The 17,505-nt window shown below is 39.7% G+C and overlaps 1 protein-coding gene across 2 annotated transcripts in view; it reads left to right on the top strand.

Moving 5' to 3' along the window:
* Positions 1 to 17,505, top strand: part of NCKAP1L (NCK associated protein 1 like) — a 41,763-nt gene that overhangs the window by 6,323 nt on the left and 17,935 nt on the right. For both annotated transcript variants that reach the window (XM_036236501.1, XM_036236500.1), the window contains exons 5-21: positions 360 to 502; positions 1,423 to 1,513; positions 1,603 to 1,740; positions 2,530 to 2,578; positions 2,675 to 2,831; positions 6,480 to 6,536; positions 6,826 to 6,922; positions 7,469 to 7,578; positions 7,750 to 7,882; positions 8,229 to 8,310; positions 8,507 to 8,565; positions 8,761 to 8,906; positions 9,924 to 10,056; positions 10,339 to 10,458; positions 12,615 to 12,760; positions 13,055 to 13,186; positions 15,881 to 16,099. In XM_036236501.1, coding sequence (XP_036092394.1) covers positions 360 to 502; positions 1,423 to 1,513; positions 1,603 to 1,740; positions 2,530 to 2,578; positions 2,675 to 2,831; positions 6,480 to 6,536; positions 6,826 to 6,922; positions 7,469 to 7,578; positions 7,750 to 7,882; positions 8,229 to 8,310; positions 8,507 to 8,565; positions 8,761 to 8,906; positions 9,924 to 10,056; positions 10,339 to 10,458; positions 12,615 to 12,760; positions 13,055 to 13,186; positions 15,881 to 16,099 — 2,012 coding nt within the window. The remainder of the gene's footprint in view (positions 1 to 359; positions 503 to 1,422; positions 1,514 to 1,602; positions 1,741 to 2,529; positions 2,579 to 2,674; positions 2,832 to 6,479; positions 6,537 to 6,825; positions 6,923 to 7,468; positions 7,579 to 7,749; positions 7,883 to 8,228; positions 8,311 to 8,506; positions 8,566 to 8,760; positions 8,907 to 9,923; positions 10,057 to 10,338; positions 10,459 to 12,614; positions 12,761 to 13,054; positions 13,187 to 15,880; positions 16,100 to 17,505) is intronic.

Below are 17,505 nucleotides of genomic sequence, written 5' to 3'. Positions count from 1 at the left end.
AATAAATGAATGGCTATTCATTCAAGGAGTATAATTCTTTTGTTAAAAAGTCCTAAAATTAAAGTATGTTTACATGTGAAGCAGATCAGCAATGTGATTTATTTAATACAAAAATTAAACAAAAATGTTATCTCACTTCCTCCAACCCCTAAATGCTACCTATTTTCCTGGCCTCCTTATAACCTGAGCTCACTTTTGGCCCCTGATTTTTGTTCCAATTTTCTCCTAAATTTTCAGTCCTGTGAGTTCCTCCTTCTAAACAGACCCTTTTCAGAGTATTTAGCACTGCCTGGAATGGTTGGGATAGTAAGGCTGAATTGGCCTCACTGCTCTTGGGTTCCTATGTATTTTCCTTGTAGAGTCTCAACTTTGACTTCACTCGGAGTTACCTGGACTTGATTGTGACTTACACCTCAGTTATTTTACTTCTGTCACGGATTGAGGATCGACGGGTACTAATTGGCGTGTACAACTGTGCCCATGAAATGATGCACGGGCATACGTGAGTTAAGGGGAATAAGAGATGAAGAATCTCATACATGGTGCTATGAGTAGAGGGTGGACACTAAGGAAATAGATACCGTACTTTCTCATATGAGAACCTCTAATCTACATGATGACCAAAGCAGGCAAAATAAAATGACTTAGAATATTTGTGAGGACATACACAACAACTGTACCTTTATATATAGTTAACTCTTAAATATCTGCTAGTGAGGTATTACCTTATTTGCATTGTTTCTGATCAGTTTTTAATCCTAGGCTGGCTTTCCCTCTGTTTTTCAGGTTATTGCAAAAGGCAATTTTTTTTTTTTCGTATTGGTAGGAATAATGTTAGCAAGGTAAAACCATTAGAGGTAAGCAATGTATGATAATACATTTGAAGTCAAATGTAAATGGATTTTGGATTATCTGCAATTCTGTGCTCTTCCATTAGTGAAAATAAAAGTATCTAAGGGCTGAAAAAATGAAGTCCAGAGTGATAAGAGTAGGCTGTGGCACATTGTTCAATGCATGATGTGTTCTTCAGTGTGTCTACCTAGGCACATGCATATATATCCTTTTGAGTTGTATATTGCCTTTTGGGTTGTATACAGATTTGGGTCCAGGCATATTACTTGATTTACAACTAATCAATATGAATTTATAGAGTACCTATCATGTGTCCAACCCTATTTTGGGTGCTTATGAGGAAGAAACTTTCATGCACCTGCTCAAAATTATGTGGTTCTATCTTACCATAGCTTAATATACCTGGGCCTGGAATGCGTTATCTATATATGTAATTCATAGTTTAGTATGTATACCTTTGTAGATGATAAAGAATGCCCATGCACATATCTTTATCCTATGTGCAAGCAAGCACATTTATATCATGGTTAAAGGAAGCCTGTAATTCCTCTTTCCTATGCTTTCTTCCAGTGACTCCAGTTTTGCCCGTTTGGGTCAGATGATCTTGGAGTATGACCATCCTCTGAAGAAGCTGACAGAGGAATTTGGGCCTCACACTAAGGCAAGTTCCCTGACAAAGTAGGGAATTCATCAGGCCAAAGTATATTTTCATCATCACCGACATTAAGGATTCATTTGTTTTCCCCACAGGCTGTGAGTGGAGCCCTTCTCTCTTTGTATTTTCTCTTCTTCAGAAGGACCCAGGGCGCTGATCAGTGGCGCAATGCCCAACTTCTAAGTCTCATCAGCACACCCCCTGCCATGATTAACCCTACTAATTCAGACACAGTGAGTTCCCTCTTTCTACTTTCATTGGAGCCTTCTCTTTGTCAAGGTCATCTCTGGAAAGGGTGCTTCTTTCAGAAAATATCAATTCTAAGAATGTTTTAGCTCACGGCCTCTAAGTTGATCATCTCTTGTAGCTTAAAAAAAAAAAAAATCCTGGTTGGGTTGGATCTATTTGGACCAGGTTTAGTGTGTGCCTGCCCATAGAAGGAATTTAGTAAATGGATGAAACTGAGTTGTTAGGCACCTATTCAGCCCTGTAGGAACCTGAGCATAGACATCAATTAATTTGTAAATGTTTTTATTTAACTACTGTGGGTCCAATGTCCTGCTTCAAAGAACTTACAGTTTAGTAGGGAAGATATGCCATGTAGTCATAAAAACACAGCTGATAGTACAAGATGAATGAGGATTGCTAACTGAGTGATTAATCTTTTAAGTAGTAAAAGAATCTGAAGGAGAGAGAAATCATGAGAAGGGTTTGAATGTTGCTTTCCTGTTATTAAAAGTATCTGAACTGTTGAAGAGAAGTTAAATTAAACCTTTTTTTTGTCCTAACTTCCATGCCAAGCTTCTTTCCCTTTTCTCAGCTATATTCTTTTTCCTCAATTCGCTCCCAGTGCCTCACCTCCATTAATGGCAGGTTTCCCAGATGTTGGCTTATCAAAGTACTGTAATCCGGTCTGGTAAAATAAAAGTTGGTTTTGGTACTCACATTTTAGCTTGACTACTGGTCTTTAGGGGAAGACCAATTAAATAACTGCTTCACCACTTCGGTCTCTCTTCCCACAGATGGCCTGTGAGTACCTGTCTGTGGAAGTGATGGAGCGCTGGATTATCAGTAAGTTTTGTGGGACAGGTGGAAAGAGACAGAGCAGCATGTTACATGAATAGCAAGTTTTGAAATCTTCTTCTGTACTGTTTTACCCACTTGCAGTTGGGTTTCTTCTTTGTCATGGATGCCTCAACTCCAATGGCCAGTGCCAGAAGCTGTGGAAGCTGTGTCTGCAGGGTTCCCTGTACATCACCCTCATCCGGGAGGATGTGCTACAGGTGCACAAGGTTACTGAGGACCTGTTTAGCAGTTTGAAAGGGTGAGACGTGAGAGCAAATCTCATTTTCTTTTGGGATTTTTAGCTCCTCCTCACATCCTTTTTCAATCTCCATGAGTGTCCTGAGTATGAATAGTAAAGATTAATTCTAATTATTGAAAAAATATTTATTGAATACCTACTATTTACTAGACACATCACTGGATTTTAGGGATATATTAATTAATAGCATAGAGATTGGAGCATGGACTCTGGAGCCAGACTACCTGGGTCTGAATTCCAGCCATACCACTTACCAGCTGTGATTTTCGGCAAAGTACTTAACTTCTTTATTCCATACCTTAATTTCCTCATATATAAGATGGGGATAATAATAGTACTTCTCTGTGACCTACCTCATAGAGTTGTTAAGAAGAATGAAAGAATAACTATTTATAAAGCACATAGAAAAGTGCGGTACCTTGTAAGTGCAATATATATATGCTTATTAAATAAGAAAAGATAGAATCTGCTTTCAGGGAGCTTACAAATTGAGGAAAACAGACAAACTGTTATGATTTAGGAAGAGATTATGATGTATAAACACAAAATGCTATGGAAGCATTTAGAAGGACACTTAAACTGGCCTTGGAGGATACAGAAAAACCTGGAGACAGATCTGAAGAATTAAACAGGTGATTGTGTGTGTGTGTGTGTAGTTGTGCAAAGGCAAGAATGTTGCTTAGGGCAGAGAAACTATCAAGATTTCGAGGCAAGAGGGAGCATGTCAAGTTCTAAGAATTGTATGTAGTTCAGTGCATGGGCAGCTGGGTTATAAAAGTGGGGACTTTGAAACAGATTTAGAGAGGTAATCAGCGCCTCGTATGTTCTATTCTATGGAGTTTGAACCTGTCCTAAAAAGAGTAGAGATCATTGAGTCATTTCAAACAGGAGAGTGACATGAACATATTTACATTTTTAGAAAAAATATCACTCTGGCTACAGGGAAGAAAAGAGATTAGATGCACAAAAGCAGAAGGAGAGGTTAAATAAGTAAATTAGGAGGAACTGAGGATGAAGTCAAGATTTCTGGTATGGATACGGCAAGTTTGTGGGGGAAAGATTATAAATTAGTTTTGCGCAGTTTGAATTTGAAGTAGCTGTAGGACACTGAGGATAGGTGCATGTTAGACCTTTTACTTTGAGGTTCTTGAATTAGAAGTGAGATCTGGTTTCAGATAAAGACTAGTGAAATGGTAATCAAAGCCATAGTAGTAGTGAGGTTGCTCAAGGAAAACATGTAGAGTGAGAAGAGACTTGGACAGAACATCTGGGAATACTGATACCTAAGGGCCAGCAGAAGCAGAGAAATCAGTGAGGGATGTTGAGAAGAAGAGAGAAAGCAGAAGTGAGGAAGACAACACTCCAAGAAGGAAGGACTGCTTATCTATTTTAGATGATGTTGTAAGGTCAAATAAAATGAGGACTGAAAAATGTTTATTGGATTCGAGTATACAGATGGTCTTAGCACCCTTCTTGTGAACAACTTCAGAAGTTGAAAGCTTGGTTGCAGTGGGTTTAGGTGCAAATGGCAAATAAGAAATTTAATGGGTAACTCTTTCAAGAAGTTTAACTGTGAAGGGAAGAATAGAGAGAGCACTACAAAGAGAAAGAGGTGTGGGATTAAGGAAAGGGTCAAATACCTTTATTATTTTTTATAGTTGCAAAACTAACATCCAGAAATGTACACCAGAATACACCAGAATAGTTTGGTGTATGCCTTCCAGATGCCCGTGTTTATATATAAACATGTAAGTAAAGGTGTGCATGTATTTTCAACCTTATGTGGGCAATTTTTAAAAAGCAGTGGATCTACATTCTACATTATTTTCTGCAGTTTGCTTTTTTTTTTTTGCTTACTGTATTTTGGATAGATTTGTATATTAGCCAACAGAGACTTATTATTTTTAACAGTGAAATAGTCTTTCATTATGTGGTTGTAACATAATTTATTTACCCAATACCCTGTTGATGGATATTTGACCTGTTTCCACTCTTAAAAACCATAATTATAAACAATGCTGTAATGAACATCCTTAGACATATATCTTTATTAACATTTCTACAGGGTAATCTCAGAAGTGAAATTGTTGAGGTAAAGGATATGCCTTATTTCTAATTTTAATAGCTTACCAAATTGCCCTCTAAACAACTATATTATTGACAGTTTATGGGAATATTTGTTCTTCATATTCTCATAAAAGAAATCATTGCCAAAATTAAGAGAGAGTAATTTAAGATTAATAAAATTTGAAGATATAGGAGGTGGATTTGGAGCTATAGAATTCTGTATCTATATATCTAGATATATAGAAAAACTTTCAAATGATTATTGCTTTTAAGGAATAGAAGGGATGTTTGAAGAGTGTTCAGTTCCCCATCACTAAGAACAACTAACATATAAGATTTATAGTTTAGGGAGTCTTTGACATAAGTGATCTAATTTAATCTTCACAATAATTATACGCAGATGTAAGTATTAATATCTTTTTTTTTAATATAAATGAGAAAATAGAGGCTCAGTCTCAATGGCATTCAGTTAAGAGGTGGAATTAGGAAATAATTCCAGATTTTTCAACTCTTTAATTATCTTTCCATCATACCATGTAGAGGTTGAAATAATTATCTGCCAGTGTAGTTAAATCCTGATTTAATTAAGACACTTTCCAGCTCTAAATTTCTTTAATTCTGTGCTAAGTTCAATATGGGAGTGGTTTGGTGAAGGGAAATGAAAGGTTATAAAGTTCAACTAATGTGATAGCAATAGTGATGCAGGACAAGAGGAGACATATAAGGAACATAGAAAGCAAAGAGCCTAAGGTAATATGGTCACTCATAGAAAAAAAAAAGAGGTCTTGTGAGGAAAGTCAAATATTACAGGAATAATGAAAAGACTATTTAATTTGGTGATTTGAAAGTTCATATTGGCCTTAGAAAGAGCAATTTGTTTGGTGTCAAAGGCCTTTGGGTTTCAAGGGTCAGTGAAAAGTGAAGAAGTAAAAGACTATAAGTGTCTCTTTGGAAGAGTTTCATGGTGTGGGAGAACAGGCAAAGGTTAATAGATTGTCATGGGAAAGTAAGGGTCTTTTTAGAATAAGGAAGGCTTTGAACTGCTTTGTTGGGAGAAGAGAATAAGCCAGTGGAGAGGGAGAGATTAAAGTGACAAAAGGATAACTGATAAATTAAATTCTAAGAGGTGAGGGATGAGAATAGGACCCCAGGTAGAGCTGGAGTAACTATTTTACTTGAGAGCTGCGCCTGTGTCATATTTATGCACGCTTCTTTTATTATCCTCAAATCTGGAAGAGAACTTTGTCTTGAAGGTGTTAAGGTAGGAGCATAGAATAACAAGTCTAGTCCCAGGTTTGCCATTAAAACCCTATGTGACCTTAAGCAAGTCATCCCTCACCCCCCAGGTATTATTTCTTTCATCTGCAAAATAATGAAGAGAACTGAATGGTCTCTATGCTATATGAGTCTCTTATTAAAAGGCCAGGCCAGGGTGAAAAGTAGAGTTTGGAAAGATCCTGATAGTGAGGGTTTCACATACTCCCCCAGGCTGTAGTTTGTAATCTCTGAGGACTCAGAAGGTGGGACAAGACCTCTAACCAATGGCATGGCCAACCCTGTTGTGTTTGTGTCAATCCTTAGATATGGCAAGCGAGTGGCAGACATAAAGGAAAGCAAGGATCATGTAATTGCGAACAGGTAAAGGTGGGGAACGGGTTCTCCGAGAGGGGATGGAATAGGAATCGCTCCTAATCTTTGTTCTCACCTAAGCCACCTCCAGTTTCTGTACAGCCAGCCTTATTGCCTCAACCCAAGAACTTGCTGCTGCTCTGCAGATTCTTGTGTTTTCTCACAGAGTCTAACGGTAGAATTGAGCCTTTCTCTGCCTGACACCCCTTCTTAAATTCAGCTCTCTTCTGTGCTGCCTTTGGAGGACTTTTAAGGATCAGAGAGGCCATGTTCTCTAGTTTCCATATTTTTTTCTCAGTGGCCAGTTTCACTGTCAACGACGCCAATTTCTTCGGATGGCAGTGAAGGAGCTGGTAACCGTGTTAACAGATGAACCAGGACTACTGGGTCCCAAGGCAAGAGAATGAAATGTTGGGAGGGTGAAAATGATAAAAGACTCTATGTGGGTGGTGACTTGGCATTCATGAGTTTTTACATTTCTGAGTCTTCCGATATCTGTTTGTATATGGATATACTAATTCCCTCGAATCTTCTGGAGTATCCCAAACTTTTTGTATATATATATTTTTGGAATTATCATAGCATATCATGTATTTTGGCTATTTGTATACTTGCTTTATCCTCTATTTGAGTGTGAACTAATGGAAGATAAAATTTGCTTTTTTTTTAAATCACATAAATGCCTAGTAAATATTTCTAAAATTTAATTTGATAGGGAGGAAAGAGTATTTACTGTGAGCTAATGTCAATATATGTACATGTCTGATTCTGTCACATAGTTTTTTGTGGATCTCTGTTTATTGGACACTATTGTTGGTGTGGCTACAATTATATCTATATATATATTATGGTATACCAGTTTTCTGTGTGCTTCGAAATCTATTTTTTTTTAATTCTATTTTTTAAGTTTAAAATTCTCATAGTTCCTGTCCTCTCCTTAGGTCCTTTATGCTTTCATGGCCCTGTCTTTCATTCGTGATGAGGTCACCTGGCTGGTTCGTCACACAGAAAATGTCACCAAGACAAAGACACCTGAGGACTATGTTGACTCGTTAGTACCTGCCATAGTTAAGAATCTTGACCTCACATGGGCTGGGAAAAGGGACAGGGAGGCATCAAATGACCTCAGGAGGTTTCAGTTTCTGCCCTGTTATCACTCTCTTTGTCTCAGTTCATATTTCTAATCTCATACATCTCTCTCTTCTCATCCTTGACTTTGTAGGAGCATTGCAGAACTGCTTTTCTTGTTGGAGGAGATTAGGGCTCTTGTCCGAAGACATGTCAAAGTGATACAGCAATACCACATTCAGTACCTGGCCAGATTTGATGCTCTTGTGCTCAGTGACACCATTCAAGTATGTTTAATTAATCATGCCTTGGAAATTTCAGGGTGATCCCTGGTCATTTTACCCTGGGGAATCACTCTGGCTGAATTTCAGAAAGTCCAATTTTCCCCACTACATTTGTTAAAAGAAGAAAAAAAGACTAATAATCTTGGCAGTCTCCCTGCAACCCAGCCACCCACCCCAAAATGAAGCTACAGAGAAAAATAAAGAGAAATTAAGTGTTAGCATGGCAGGGAACCCAGGAGGTTTCCTCCATCTCTGGCTTGGCTTTTTCTGTGACACTTAGCAATTCTTTCTACCTTCATACACTGACTGCATGTCGCCCACTTGACGGTAATTCCAGCTTCTCTCTTAGAACCTGTCTGTGTGTCCTGAGGAGGAGTCCATCATCATGTCCTCATTCGTCAGTACTCTCTCCTCTCTGAATCTCAAACAAGGTAACTGGAGGAAGTGGAGGAGGCAGGGTATATATGAGGGTAAACATCTTTTTTTTTTTTTTTTTTTTTTTCCAGAATTGTTGATCTCTTGAGCCAGGGAATGGACAGATAACTTTGGAGAGATCTTACCATTCTATGCAGTTGGATATAGGGTGCTGCTTTATTGTTTCCTTTCAAACTCCTGTTTTTCTTGCAGTTGATAATGGAGACAAATTCGAATTCTCTGGATTGAGGCTGGACTGGTTCCGCCTACAGGTAGGTCTGTCCTGTTAATGGTCTTCCTCCCCCACAATCCCTTCTCTTTTATTTTCTAAGCTCTGCTATATGGAGTGATTCAACATTGAAAACTGCTAAGTAGACAGGAAAAACCCTAGACAAACTGTAGCTCCAAGACTGTTTTTTCCCCATTTATCTTGTTCTTCTCTACTCTTTTCCAAACTCCAACCACAGGCGTACACCAGTGTGGCTAAGGCTCCCCTGCACCTGCATGAAAACCCTGACTTAGCCAAGGTGATGAACCTCATTGTCTTTCATTCCCGAATGTTGGATTCAGTAGAGAAAATGCTGGTGGAAACTTCTGACTTGTCTACTTTCTGGTATGTCCTGATAAGGCGCTCTTTATCAATTCACCTGATCTCTTGCACAGCCTCTGTGGAGGACTATAATTCCCCCAGATGAATGAAAAAGTCGTGTGGTTTTTTGAAATCTCCTTAAAGGCAGATACTCGACCTTTATAGTTCACTCATTCCAGCTTCCACCTAGTGGTAGGAATTTGAAGTTGGTGCCCTTTTGTTCTTTCCTAAAGGAAGTCATTTAGACTTTACGCAGCCTTTTCTTCTCTGGGATAATTCATCAATACATATTTTCCTTACTGTTATCTTTGGAACTTCCTTTTATTCTTGAGACATTGTTATTTGGAAAAGACATGCAAAACTTGGGGGCTTAGTGGGGAGAACTGAAAATAATTGAGAGGACTGGAAAATAGGGCCTTTGTAGAATAAAAATCAGTCTTCATTAGTATTATTCAGAATTTATTAAATGTCCACCATTGTGCATAGCTCTACCCTTTGAGGGGTCAAATAAACTACATAGTATGTTGTCTCTGTTCTCTATATTGAATATAGGTGGGGACACCCACCTATAACACCCACGTGTGAAAGGGACATCAACATAATACTGGCAGATGTAAGAATGTGTAAAAAGAGTTCATGATATTGAAAGGATTAGGGTTGAGGAAAGATCAGTCTCATGGAATTAATCTGAGAAAGTTTTCTGGAGCCTGAGTGTTCAATTTTAGGAGTAATATAAGTTAGCAGTACAGAAGGACTTCTATATTAGGGGGAATGGCCCAAATCATGCAAAGGTTCTGAGGAAGGAATAGCAAATTTTGTGCAAGGAAAGGAAAGAAGATTATCACTAAACTTGCCTAGGGTCCAGTATAAAAGTCTGAAAGCGTAACATTTCTTGAGTTCTTTTCTATGTTAAGAATAAGAAACTTAAGAACGGAGTGGTGAATATCAACAAATGTTTGTTGAAAGAATGAATATTCTCTGCGTTTCAAAGGGGCTAGCTCCTAAACCTTGGTTTTAAGTCTCCTTCCCTTTTATCTTCAGCTTTCATCTCCGTACCTTTGAGAAGATGTTTGCTACGACCCTGGAGGAACCTAACATGTTACGTTATGCCATTGCCTTCCCCCTGATTTGTGCTCACTTTGTCCACTGCACTCATGAGATGTGCCCAGAGGAGGTGGGTACTTTGAGCTCCAAACTCTGTCATCAACCTAATCACATCTCTTTTCTATTCCTTCAAAACACAATTCCAAGGGGTTATTTTGATCCTGAGAAGGGCACAAACATAGGTATATGAATCCCTAAATGTCTCAGCTTTGTGTAAACTGTGTCCTCCCTCTGAGTCTCAGATTCTTCTGTAGAAGGAGTGGGTAGCTCAGGCCAGGGGAGCAGAGCAGTATTATGAAGAAGTGGCTGTCTTGAAGATGATAATTTTTTCTGTGATTCCTCTTTTCCAAAGTACCCCCATCTGAAGAACCATGGCCTTCATCACTGCAACTCCTTCCTGGAAGAGTTGGCTAAACAGACCAGTAACTGTGTCCTGGAGATCTGTGCTGAGCAGCGAAACTTGAGTGAGCAGGTAGGCTGAGTCCTCTCTCTGTTTAAGTTTTCTCTTTGCCATGCTTCGGTGCCTACCTGTTTGTCTACCTTTGCCTTCCTTTCAAATGCCCAGTTCTCTAAACCCTTTCTCTCAAGTAGGGTTAGAACTTTTGTGTACTTGAGTTTATGGCAGGATTCTTTTCTTAGTATGGTCTCTTAAGTCTTTACTCCCTTAGGACTAGATAGAGGTGTCTAAAAATACTTATTTGAACAGCTGCACTCCAACAAAATCTGTGCTGTCATTGAAGAGTTCTGAGAGATGAGATAACTTTCTAGTTTACTTCCCCTCTTCTCACTGCCCTGTGTATACAGTATTAGGACAGTGGCCCCCAGATCACCTGTCTTTTCTCACCTTTCTGTTATTCTGCACCTTAATCTGTGTCTGTCTGTGAACATTTTTAGGCACCTCCTCTGTGTTTATCCTTAAGGCTGCTTTCTTGTTTTTGTCTGCTTGTTCTCCCTGCCCCTCCCCTTCTTTGACTGACTCCCAGCACCTGGTCATGATTAGCTCAACCTAAATTTCAGAAAATTCGAAAATGAGGAACTTGTTCTGCTGTTGTCCTGGAGTCTTTTAGGTTACCCAGACTAACCCACCCCTTCCTGGATTTGAGTCAGGCTTTGAAGCAACTTTGGTAGACGAGGAGCCTGGTTGTGTCTGTGTGTGTACATATGCATAGTTATATTATTACTTAACTTTTCCATTTCCTCATACATGAAGTGGGGATAAAATAGTTTTTTTTCTTATAGGTATCATAAAGATTAAATAAAATAAAGTATATTATTTATTTGGTATAGAACTCTCAATAGATGTTAGGTGTTATATTACTTATTTGGTACTTAGTGGGTGCTGAGCTGGATTTTGGAATAAGGTCCCAGAAAGAAGATATATTTCTGCCCTGGGGGAATGTCCCAGTTTATGGGAAAAAAAGAGTACAAAAACATGTGTGGAACACACTTAAATAATGTAAGGAAGATATGCAAATGAGCACTATTATGGGTATATTCATCACTCAGTTTGAATATCTACTACGTGCAAGGGACACAGTTAGAAAGTTGCTCAATGCTGAATCATGGATGACTAAAACATGATTTCCATAACTGTTTTCACACACATCAGAAGTTTTGCAAACAAATGAATATTGGTCCCTCCAAAGTTATCATTTTGAATAAATAATTAGTGATGTTGCCATTACTAATGGAGTTACATTTTTGGCACTACTCTCAGAATCTACCACAGACACTTCAGCATAATTTTAAGGTTGACACATCTCTATCCATTAAGTTAGACTTGACTTTTTTGAAACAGTAAGAGTTTGGACTTAAAAAAACAAAATGTGACTATAAAGTAACACCACCAGTTTTCCCATGGCTCTTATGCTGCTCTAAGAGTGATTCCAAATGAGGAGTTTCCAGACATGCTCTGCACATACTCAGCAGCATTTGACTGAAAGGAGAGAATTCCGAGGTGATTACCTTGAAGGAGATACCTGAATATATAAATCTACTTTAGATTTTCTGTATGGCTAACTGGGGTATATCAGTGAAGAGAAGATATGCAGGATTGATGTGTAAAGTAACTAGTAAGAAATATATCTTATCTAAGAAAAAGAGAGAGAGAGAAAACAAAGAAGTGGAAAGAGAGTGCTGGCCACATTGTGAGCTCTGAGTCTTCGGCAGGCTGTGGTAGTGTGGTTAACTGTCTCCACGGGACCAAATATGAAGGAATGCAGCAGATGAGATAGTTGTTCCATGCCAGCAAAAAAAAATAACTATCTTCCCAGGCTAGAAGACCCTAGAAAGTGCAGTGGGTTGCAGCTCTTAGATCTTACTCTTTTTACTTCATTTTTTCCATCAGGAAAGATTCTCTTTCAGGATGTGGGTGGGAGATTGATGATCTGATCCCTGAAAGACATTGGCACCTTGAGACTTTGAGCCTAAACATGGGGAGATATTTAATAAAAACTAAAAGCAGCAAGCACTTTGCAAATATACCCCCATTAGAGAAGGAGATGCTGGAAGGAAGAAGAGAAAGGTAGAAAGAAAAAGAACAGAAAATAATGAAGAAACGTTAGATGGGCTGCTCAGCAGTTTTAGGAACAATCTCATTTCTCCATTCACTTGTATTTGTTTCTAAAGCTTCTACCTAAGCACTGTGCCACGACCATCAGCAAGGCCAAGAACAAGAAAACCATGAAGCAGAGGCAGACTCCTAGAAAAGGAGAGCCTGAGAGGGACAAGCCAGGAGCTGAGAGTCACAGGAAGAACCGCAGCATTGTCACCAAGTGAGGATCTGGGCCAACTGGGCACTGCATCAAAAAAGGGAGATCAGGGAAGATGGAAGGTGATACAGCAAAAGAATGCGGAATTGGTGGGGAATGACAGATATGGAAAAGCACTTAAATGTGAATTTTCTACTTTGCTTTTGAAGTCAGTATCAACTTGTACTATTTAGGCTGAGTGTTTCTAGAAGATAAAAGGGGTCCAAGGGTCACGGGCCTGACAAATCCTTCCCAGATAATAGTAGGCAGTGCCAGACCTATAATCAAAGCTCATTTTACTTTCTCAATTTTACCCAGCATGGATAAGCTACATGTAAACTTGACAGAATTGGCACTGACAATGAATCATGTACACAGCTTCTCTGTATTTGAACACACTATCTTCCCTTCTGAGTATCTCAGCAGCCATCTGGAGGCCAGACTCAACAGGTATCGCTCTTTCTTTGTCGTCTACGTTTGTATAGTATGGTTAGTCTCAAATTTGGGTTCCATTAGATTCATCTTGGCAGTCATACTACACCCTGGAGCTTTTGACGCAGTCAATCTGGCATAGGTTCCCAAGCATCTTTATTAAAAGCAAATAAACAAAGAACTCCAAACCATTACTGGTGGTTTTGATGAATAACCAGAGTTGATCACCACTGGTTTAGTAGGATGAGCAGAGTCTTTGCAGTCAGCAGAACTGTATTGAGATCCTGGCCATTGGCTAAGACACAGGAGCAGGTTATTTGACTTGTTTAGGCCTTAGTTTCCTACCCTGTGAAGTAAGGATAATGATACTTACCTTATAGATAGATAATTGGGAATTACCTGTAAATGAGCATTGGTAGAAAATTAAAGATTCTAATAGTACAGTTCCTGGCATATAATAGACCTTGATAAAATAGATTAACTTCCCTCCACTTTGTCCGTCATTCCATTGCTCCCAAAGTAGGAGAAACATTCCTTATACTGGAGTTGGGCACTACAGGCAGCAATCGGGGGAATGAGGGGAAGAATTATATTGAATAATCTTCTAGTCTTCTCTGTTTTCTTTTGAAATATGTAGTATATTCACTCATTCATTCAACAAATATTTATTGAACAGCTACTTTGTGTGTCAGCAGTGTTCTAGAAGCTGTTAATACAGCAGTATACAAAACAGATAAAACTCTCTATCCCCATTACGCTTATTTTCTGAGAGAGATAGACAAACAAAATAAGATAGAATAGATGATAGATGAGATAGTGATAAGTGCTAAGCAGAAAAATAAAGTAGAAAGGGAGATAGGAAGTGTGTGTGTGTGTGTAGGGGGGGGTTGTCATTTTATATGGGTGGCCAAGGAAGACTTGCTTGAGAAAGTGACATTTGAGTAAGCTCCTGAAAGAAGTGAGGAAGCCAAGCATGTGACTGTCTGGGGAAAGAATATCTGAAGCAGAGGAAACAGCAAGTACAAAGGCTCTGAGGTGGGAGCATGCCTGGTATGTTCAGGGGACTTGGAGGTGACCATCGTGGATGGAACAGAATGAGCCAGGGTAGGACGTGCGGTGAGAGAGACTGGAGGAGTAGCATACTGTCCAGATGCTTCTCTGTCATTGTAGGGAATAGCTTTTATTCTGAGGGAGTGGGGAGCCTTGGTAGAGTTTGAGCAGAGCAGTACAAGATTTGACTCAGTATTTCAATAGGATCACTCTGGTTGCACTAAAGGGGCAAGGACAGAAATAGGGAGAAATTAGGAGTCTGTGTTTAGATTGTAGGAGATACAGATTTATTTTTCAATTAGGTTTTTGCTTTGGTGTCAGTAAAATTCGTTTTTATTCTGTACACATTAACTATATGGAAGGGAGTATCTCAGGTGCATACACAACATCAAGATGAGGACAAGTTGATAACCGTCCATGTATAAATATTCAGAAGCTGGCGGTGGTTTTTAGGCCCTAGAGTAGCATGGGTGTGATATTCTAGTTTTCCCTGCATATTCCTAATATTTTCTTCACTGACATCATTGTTCCTAAAGCCCTAGGGTTGGCCTAGTGGTTTGGCCTCAGTGAAAATTCTAAAATAGATTAGGCCTGCCCCCAGTCTGTCCTTTTCATATTATTTTCCCCCAAGTGGTACCGCCTCACTTTTTCTTTTCCTCTGGGGACCAGGCCCTTTAGTTCTCTTCCTCTCCCCTGTCCCTAAGCATTTTGCCAAAAACAAAGAACTCCCCAAACAGGAAGACTCTCATGCATATTAAGGTGCAAATGACTGACAAAAGCTTTGACAAAGTGGGATGTTCCTCTTTTCCTACTGTTTACCTTTTAATGAGGAAAAATGCCTTAGGTCAAAGGACTAACTGAATTCTCAGGTTCCTGGGGAAGGTATTTTGGAAGAAGATGGGGGTCCAGTTGGGGGAGGTGATCCTGTGTGCCCCTAAAATAATACAGTAAGTCCTCACTTAACATTGTTGATAGGTTCTGTGACTTTAAGTGAAACAAAATATAACAAAACCAATTTTACCATATAAACAAGAGTTAAGTTTCTGTGGCAGTTCATCAATGTTATAATAAGACAACATTATTTGAAGACCTGTATAGTGTGAACGGTTATCCCACCTTCCCTAGGGTTGGCCATAGCTGCATGCCAGCCAGCTGTGATCTCCATCAGCTCTGGCATCTTATGGCTACTAGGGACTGAATTGCACTTCCAAGATTTCTAGGTGTGGTTTTCTGACAGTGGTTGGAACTAATTTTTTTCCAAGGAGAAAAGACAGATGTTGGCCCTGAGAATGCAGATGGTGTGACCCCTCAGGTAGAGTTAGAGGTATTTGGGAGCCCAGGTCTTTTAACACTTAAACTAATTTCTCTAGAGGAGACGGAAGAGCATAGTGGTTAGGAATCAAATGCTGCTGGACTCAAGTCCCAGCTCTGCCATTTGCCAGCTGTGTGGTCTTCACGGATAGCAAATATCTTACTAGCTCTGTCTCAGTTTCTTCATCCATAAAATGGGGATAATAATTGTACCTACCTTATTGGGTTGCTATGAGGTTGAAATGAGATAACACATGTAGTAAATTCATAGCGCAGCATCTGGAACACAGATAAATGCAATAACGCTTACTATATTTATCATTTATCGTTGTAATTATTTTTGTCACTTAGAGCCATTGTGTGGCTGGCTGGCTACAACGCCATGACCCAGGAAATTGCAAGGCCTTCTGAGCTATTGGCAGGAGTCAAAGCGTACATCAGTTTCATTCAGTCACTGGCCCAGTTTTTGGGTGCAGATGTTTCCCGAGTCATCCGCAATGCCCTCCTGCAGCAGACACAGCCGCTGGACTCGTGTGGGGAGCAGACTATCACCACTCTTTACACAAATTGGTCAGTGTTGCTTATCCTCACTCTGCCTTACCTCATTGTTAGCACTTTTTTCTTTACACAGCAGGACTTCGGTTTAGGCGTTTTAATTCCCAGGGTCACAGACCTCCAAAGGGAGGCTCTGAGGCTCTTTTCAGCTTGAGGATTGGAGCAATAAGCTGGGGCAAACCAGATCTCCTTCTGTCCTCCATGAGGTTTCTTTCTAATCTTCCATGTAACATCCGCTGACCTACTCTGTAGCAATCTGACCTTTTTTCTCTTAATCTCCACTTTTTAATCTTCCTTTTCTGGATTCTAACTGTTTTAATTTCAAATGATCTCTCTCTTTCCGAAGTTTCCTTGTTTCTCTTTGTGCCTAGCTTCTTCCTTTGAAAACCATTCTAATACCTTCTCTCTGGATCATTATCTCTTCATCCGCAGACAAGATCATGTCTCTAGTAGATTGTTCTTAATAGGGAAGGAGCCTCCCCCAAACCAGAGAAGGTAGCAATTAGCAATATTTCCTTAGAGATTTAAGGGTGGAAAGGAGCCAGATTTCTACCTCTTCAAGCCACTGGGTGGCGCTCTTAATCCAATATAAGCTCAGCAGGAGACAGGCTGCAAAGAATCCCATGAGTACGGGGAAAGACAGACAAGGTTTGCAAATGCAGATGCCAAGAGAGACCTGGGAGGTAAAGTAATGGGTGTTGTGGGCTAGGTGGGAACTTCAGGTAATTGGGGAGGGCATGCCTCTTTGGAAGAGGCAGCTGCCACTTAGCTCCACTTGATCGCTGACCCACTAAATCTTTATTTTTAATGTAAAATCTCAGTTTCAGAAATTTAACAACTAATTCAAATTTGAAAAATCACTTTTGATGGCTGGGTTTGGCCCACCGTGGTTAGCTTGTGACTTCTGTAAAACCTAAGCCCAGAGCTAGTGCCCAGGTGAGTGGAATGAGTTGGCCAAGCCTTCCTCTGCTGACACTGGCTGGAGGCCTTCTGAACTTGCCCAGAGGTCCAGAGAAAATATTTAGAGACTGGATGACCAGTGTTCATGGGGCTTCTCTCTATCCAGGAGATTTGACTTGAGATTCACTTCCAGGATCCTAGGTCCTCAGTCTAACATTCTCATTGGAGAGGTTGAGGCTACATATATTTCACAGGAGCCCAATTAGTAGGAACTTTTTTCTTGTCATCTTGGGCTTGTCTAATAAAACAGAGAAAGGACAAGGGTGAGGGGAGTCTAGTAGTAGGAGGAAAGCAAGGGCCGAAGGAAGGGAGTGCAGGCCATTACATTTAATAGCCCAGCGAAATACCCTGCAGATTAGAATCGAAGTGGAATTACGTTACTGCTAGTTGTTTTTGAGCCAATGGTTTGGGGTGTTAGAGTGTTGTACTGGCTTCTTTAGTGTCTTCTCCCCACCCCAGCC

Source organism: Rousettus aegyptiacus, unplaced genomic scaffold (genome assembly GCF_014176215.1).
Source record: "Rousettus aegyptiacus isolate mRouAeg1 unplaced genomic scaffold, mRouAeg1.p scaffold_m13_p_2, whole genome shotgun sequence".
NCBI classification, from domain to species: domain Eukaryota; kingdom Metazoa; phylum Chordata; class Mammalia; order Chiroptera; family Pteropodidae; genus Rousettus; species Rousettus aegyptiacus.
Note: the sequence above shows the minus strand (reverse complement) of the source record. Positions and strands in the feature narration are given on the sequence as shown.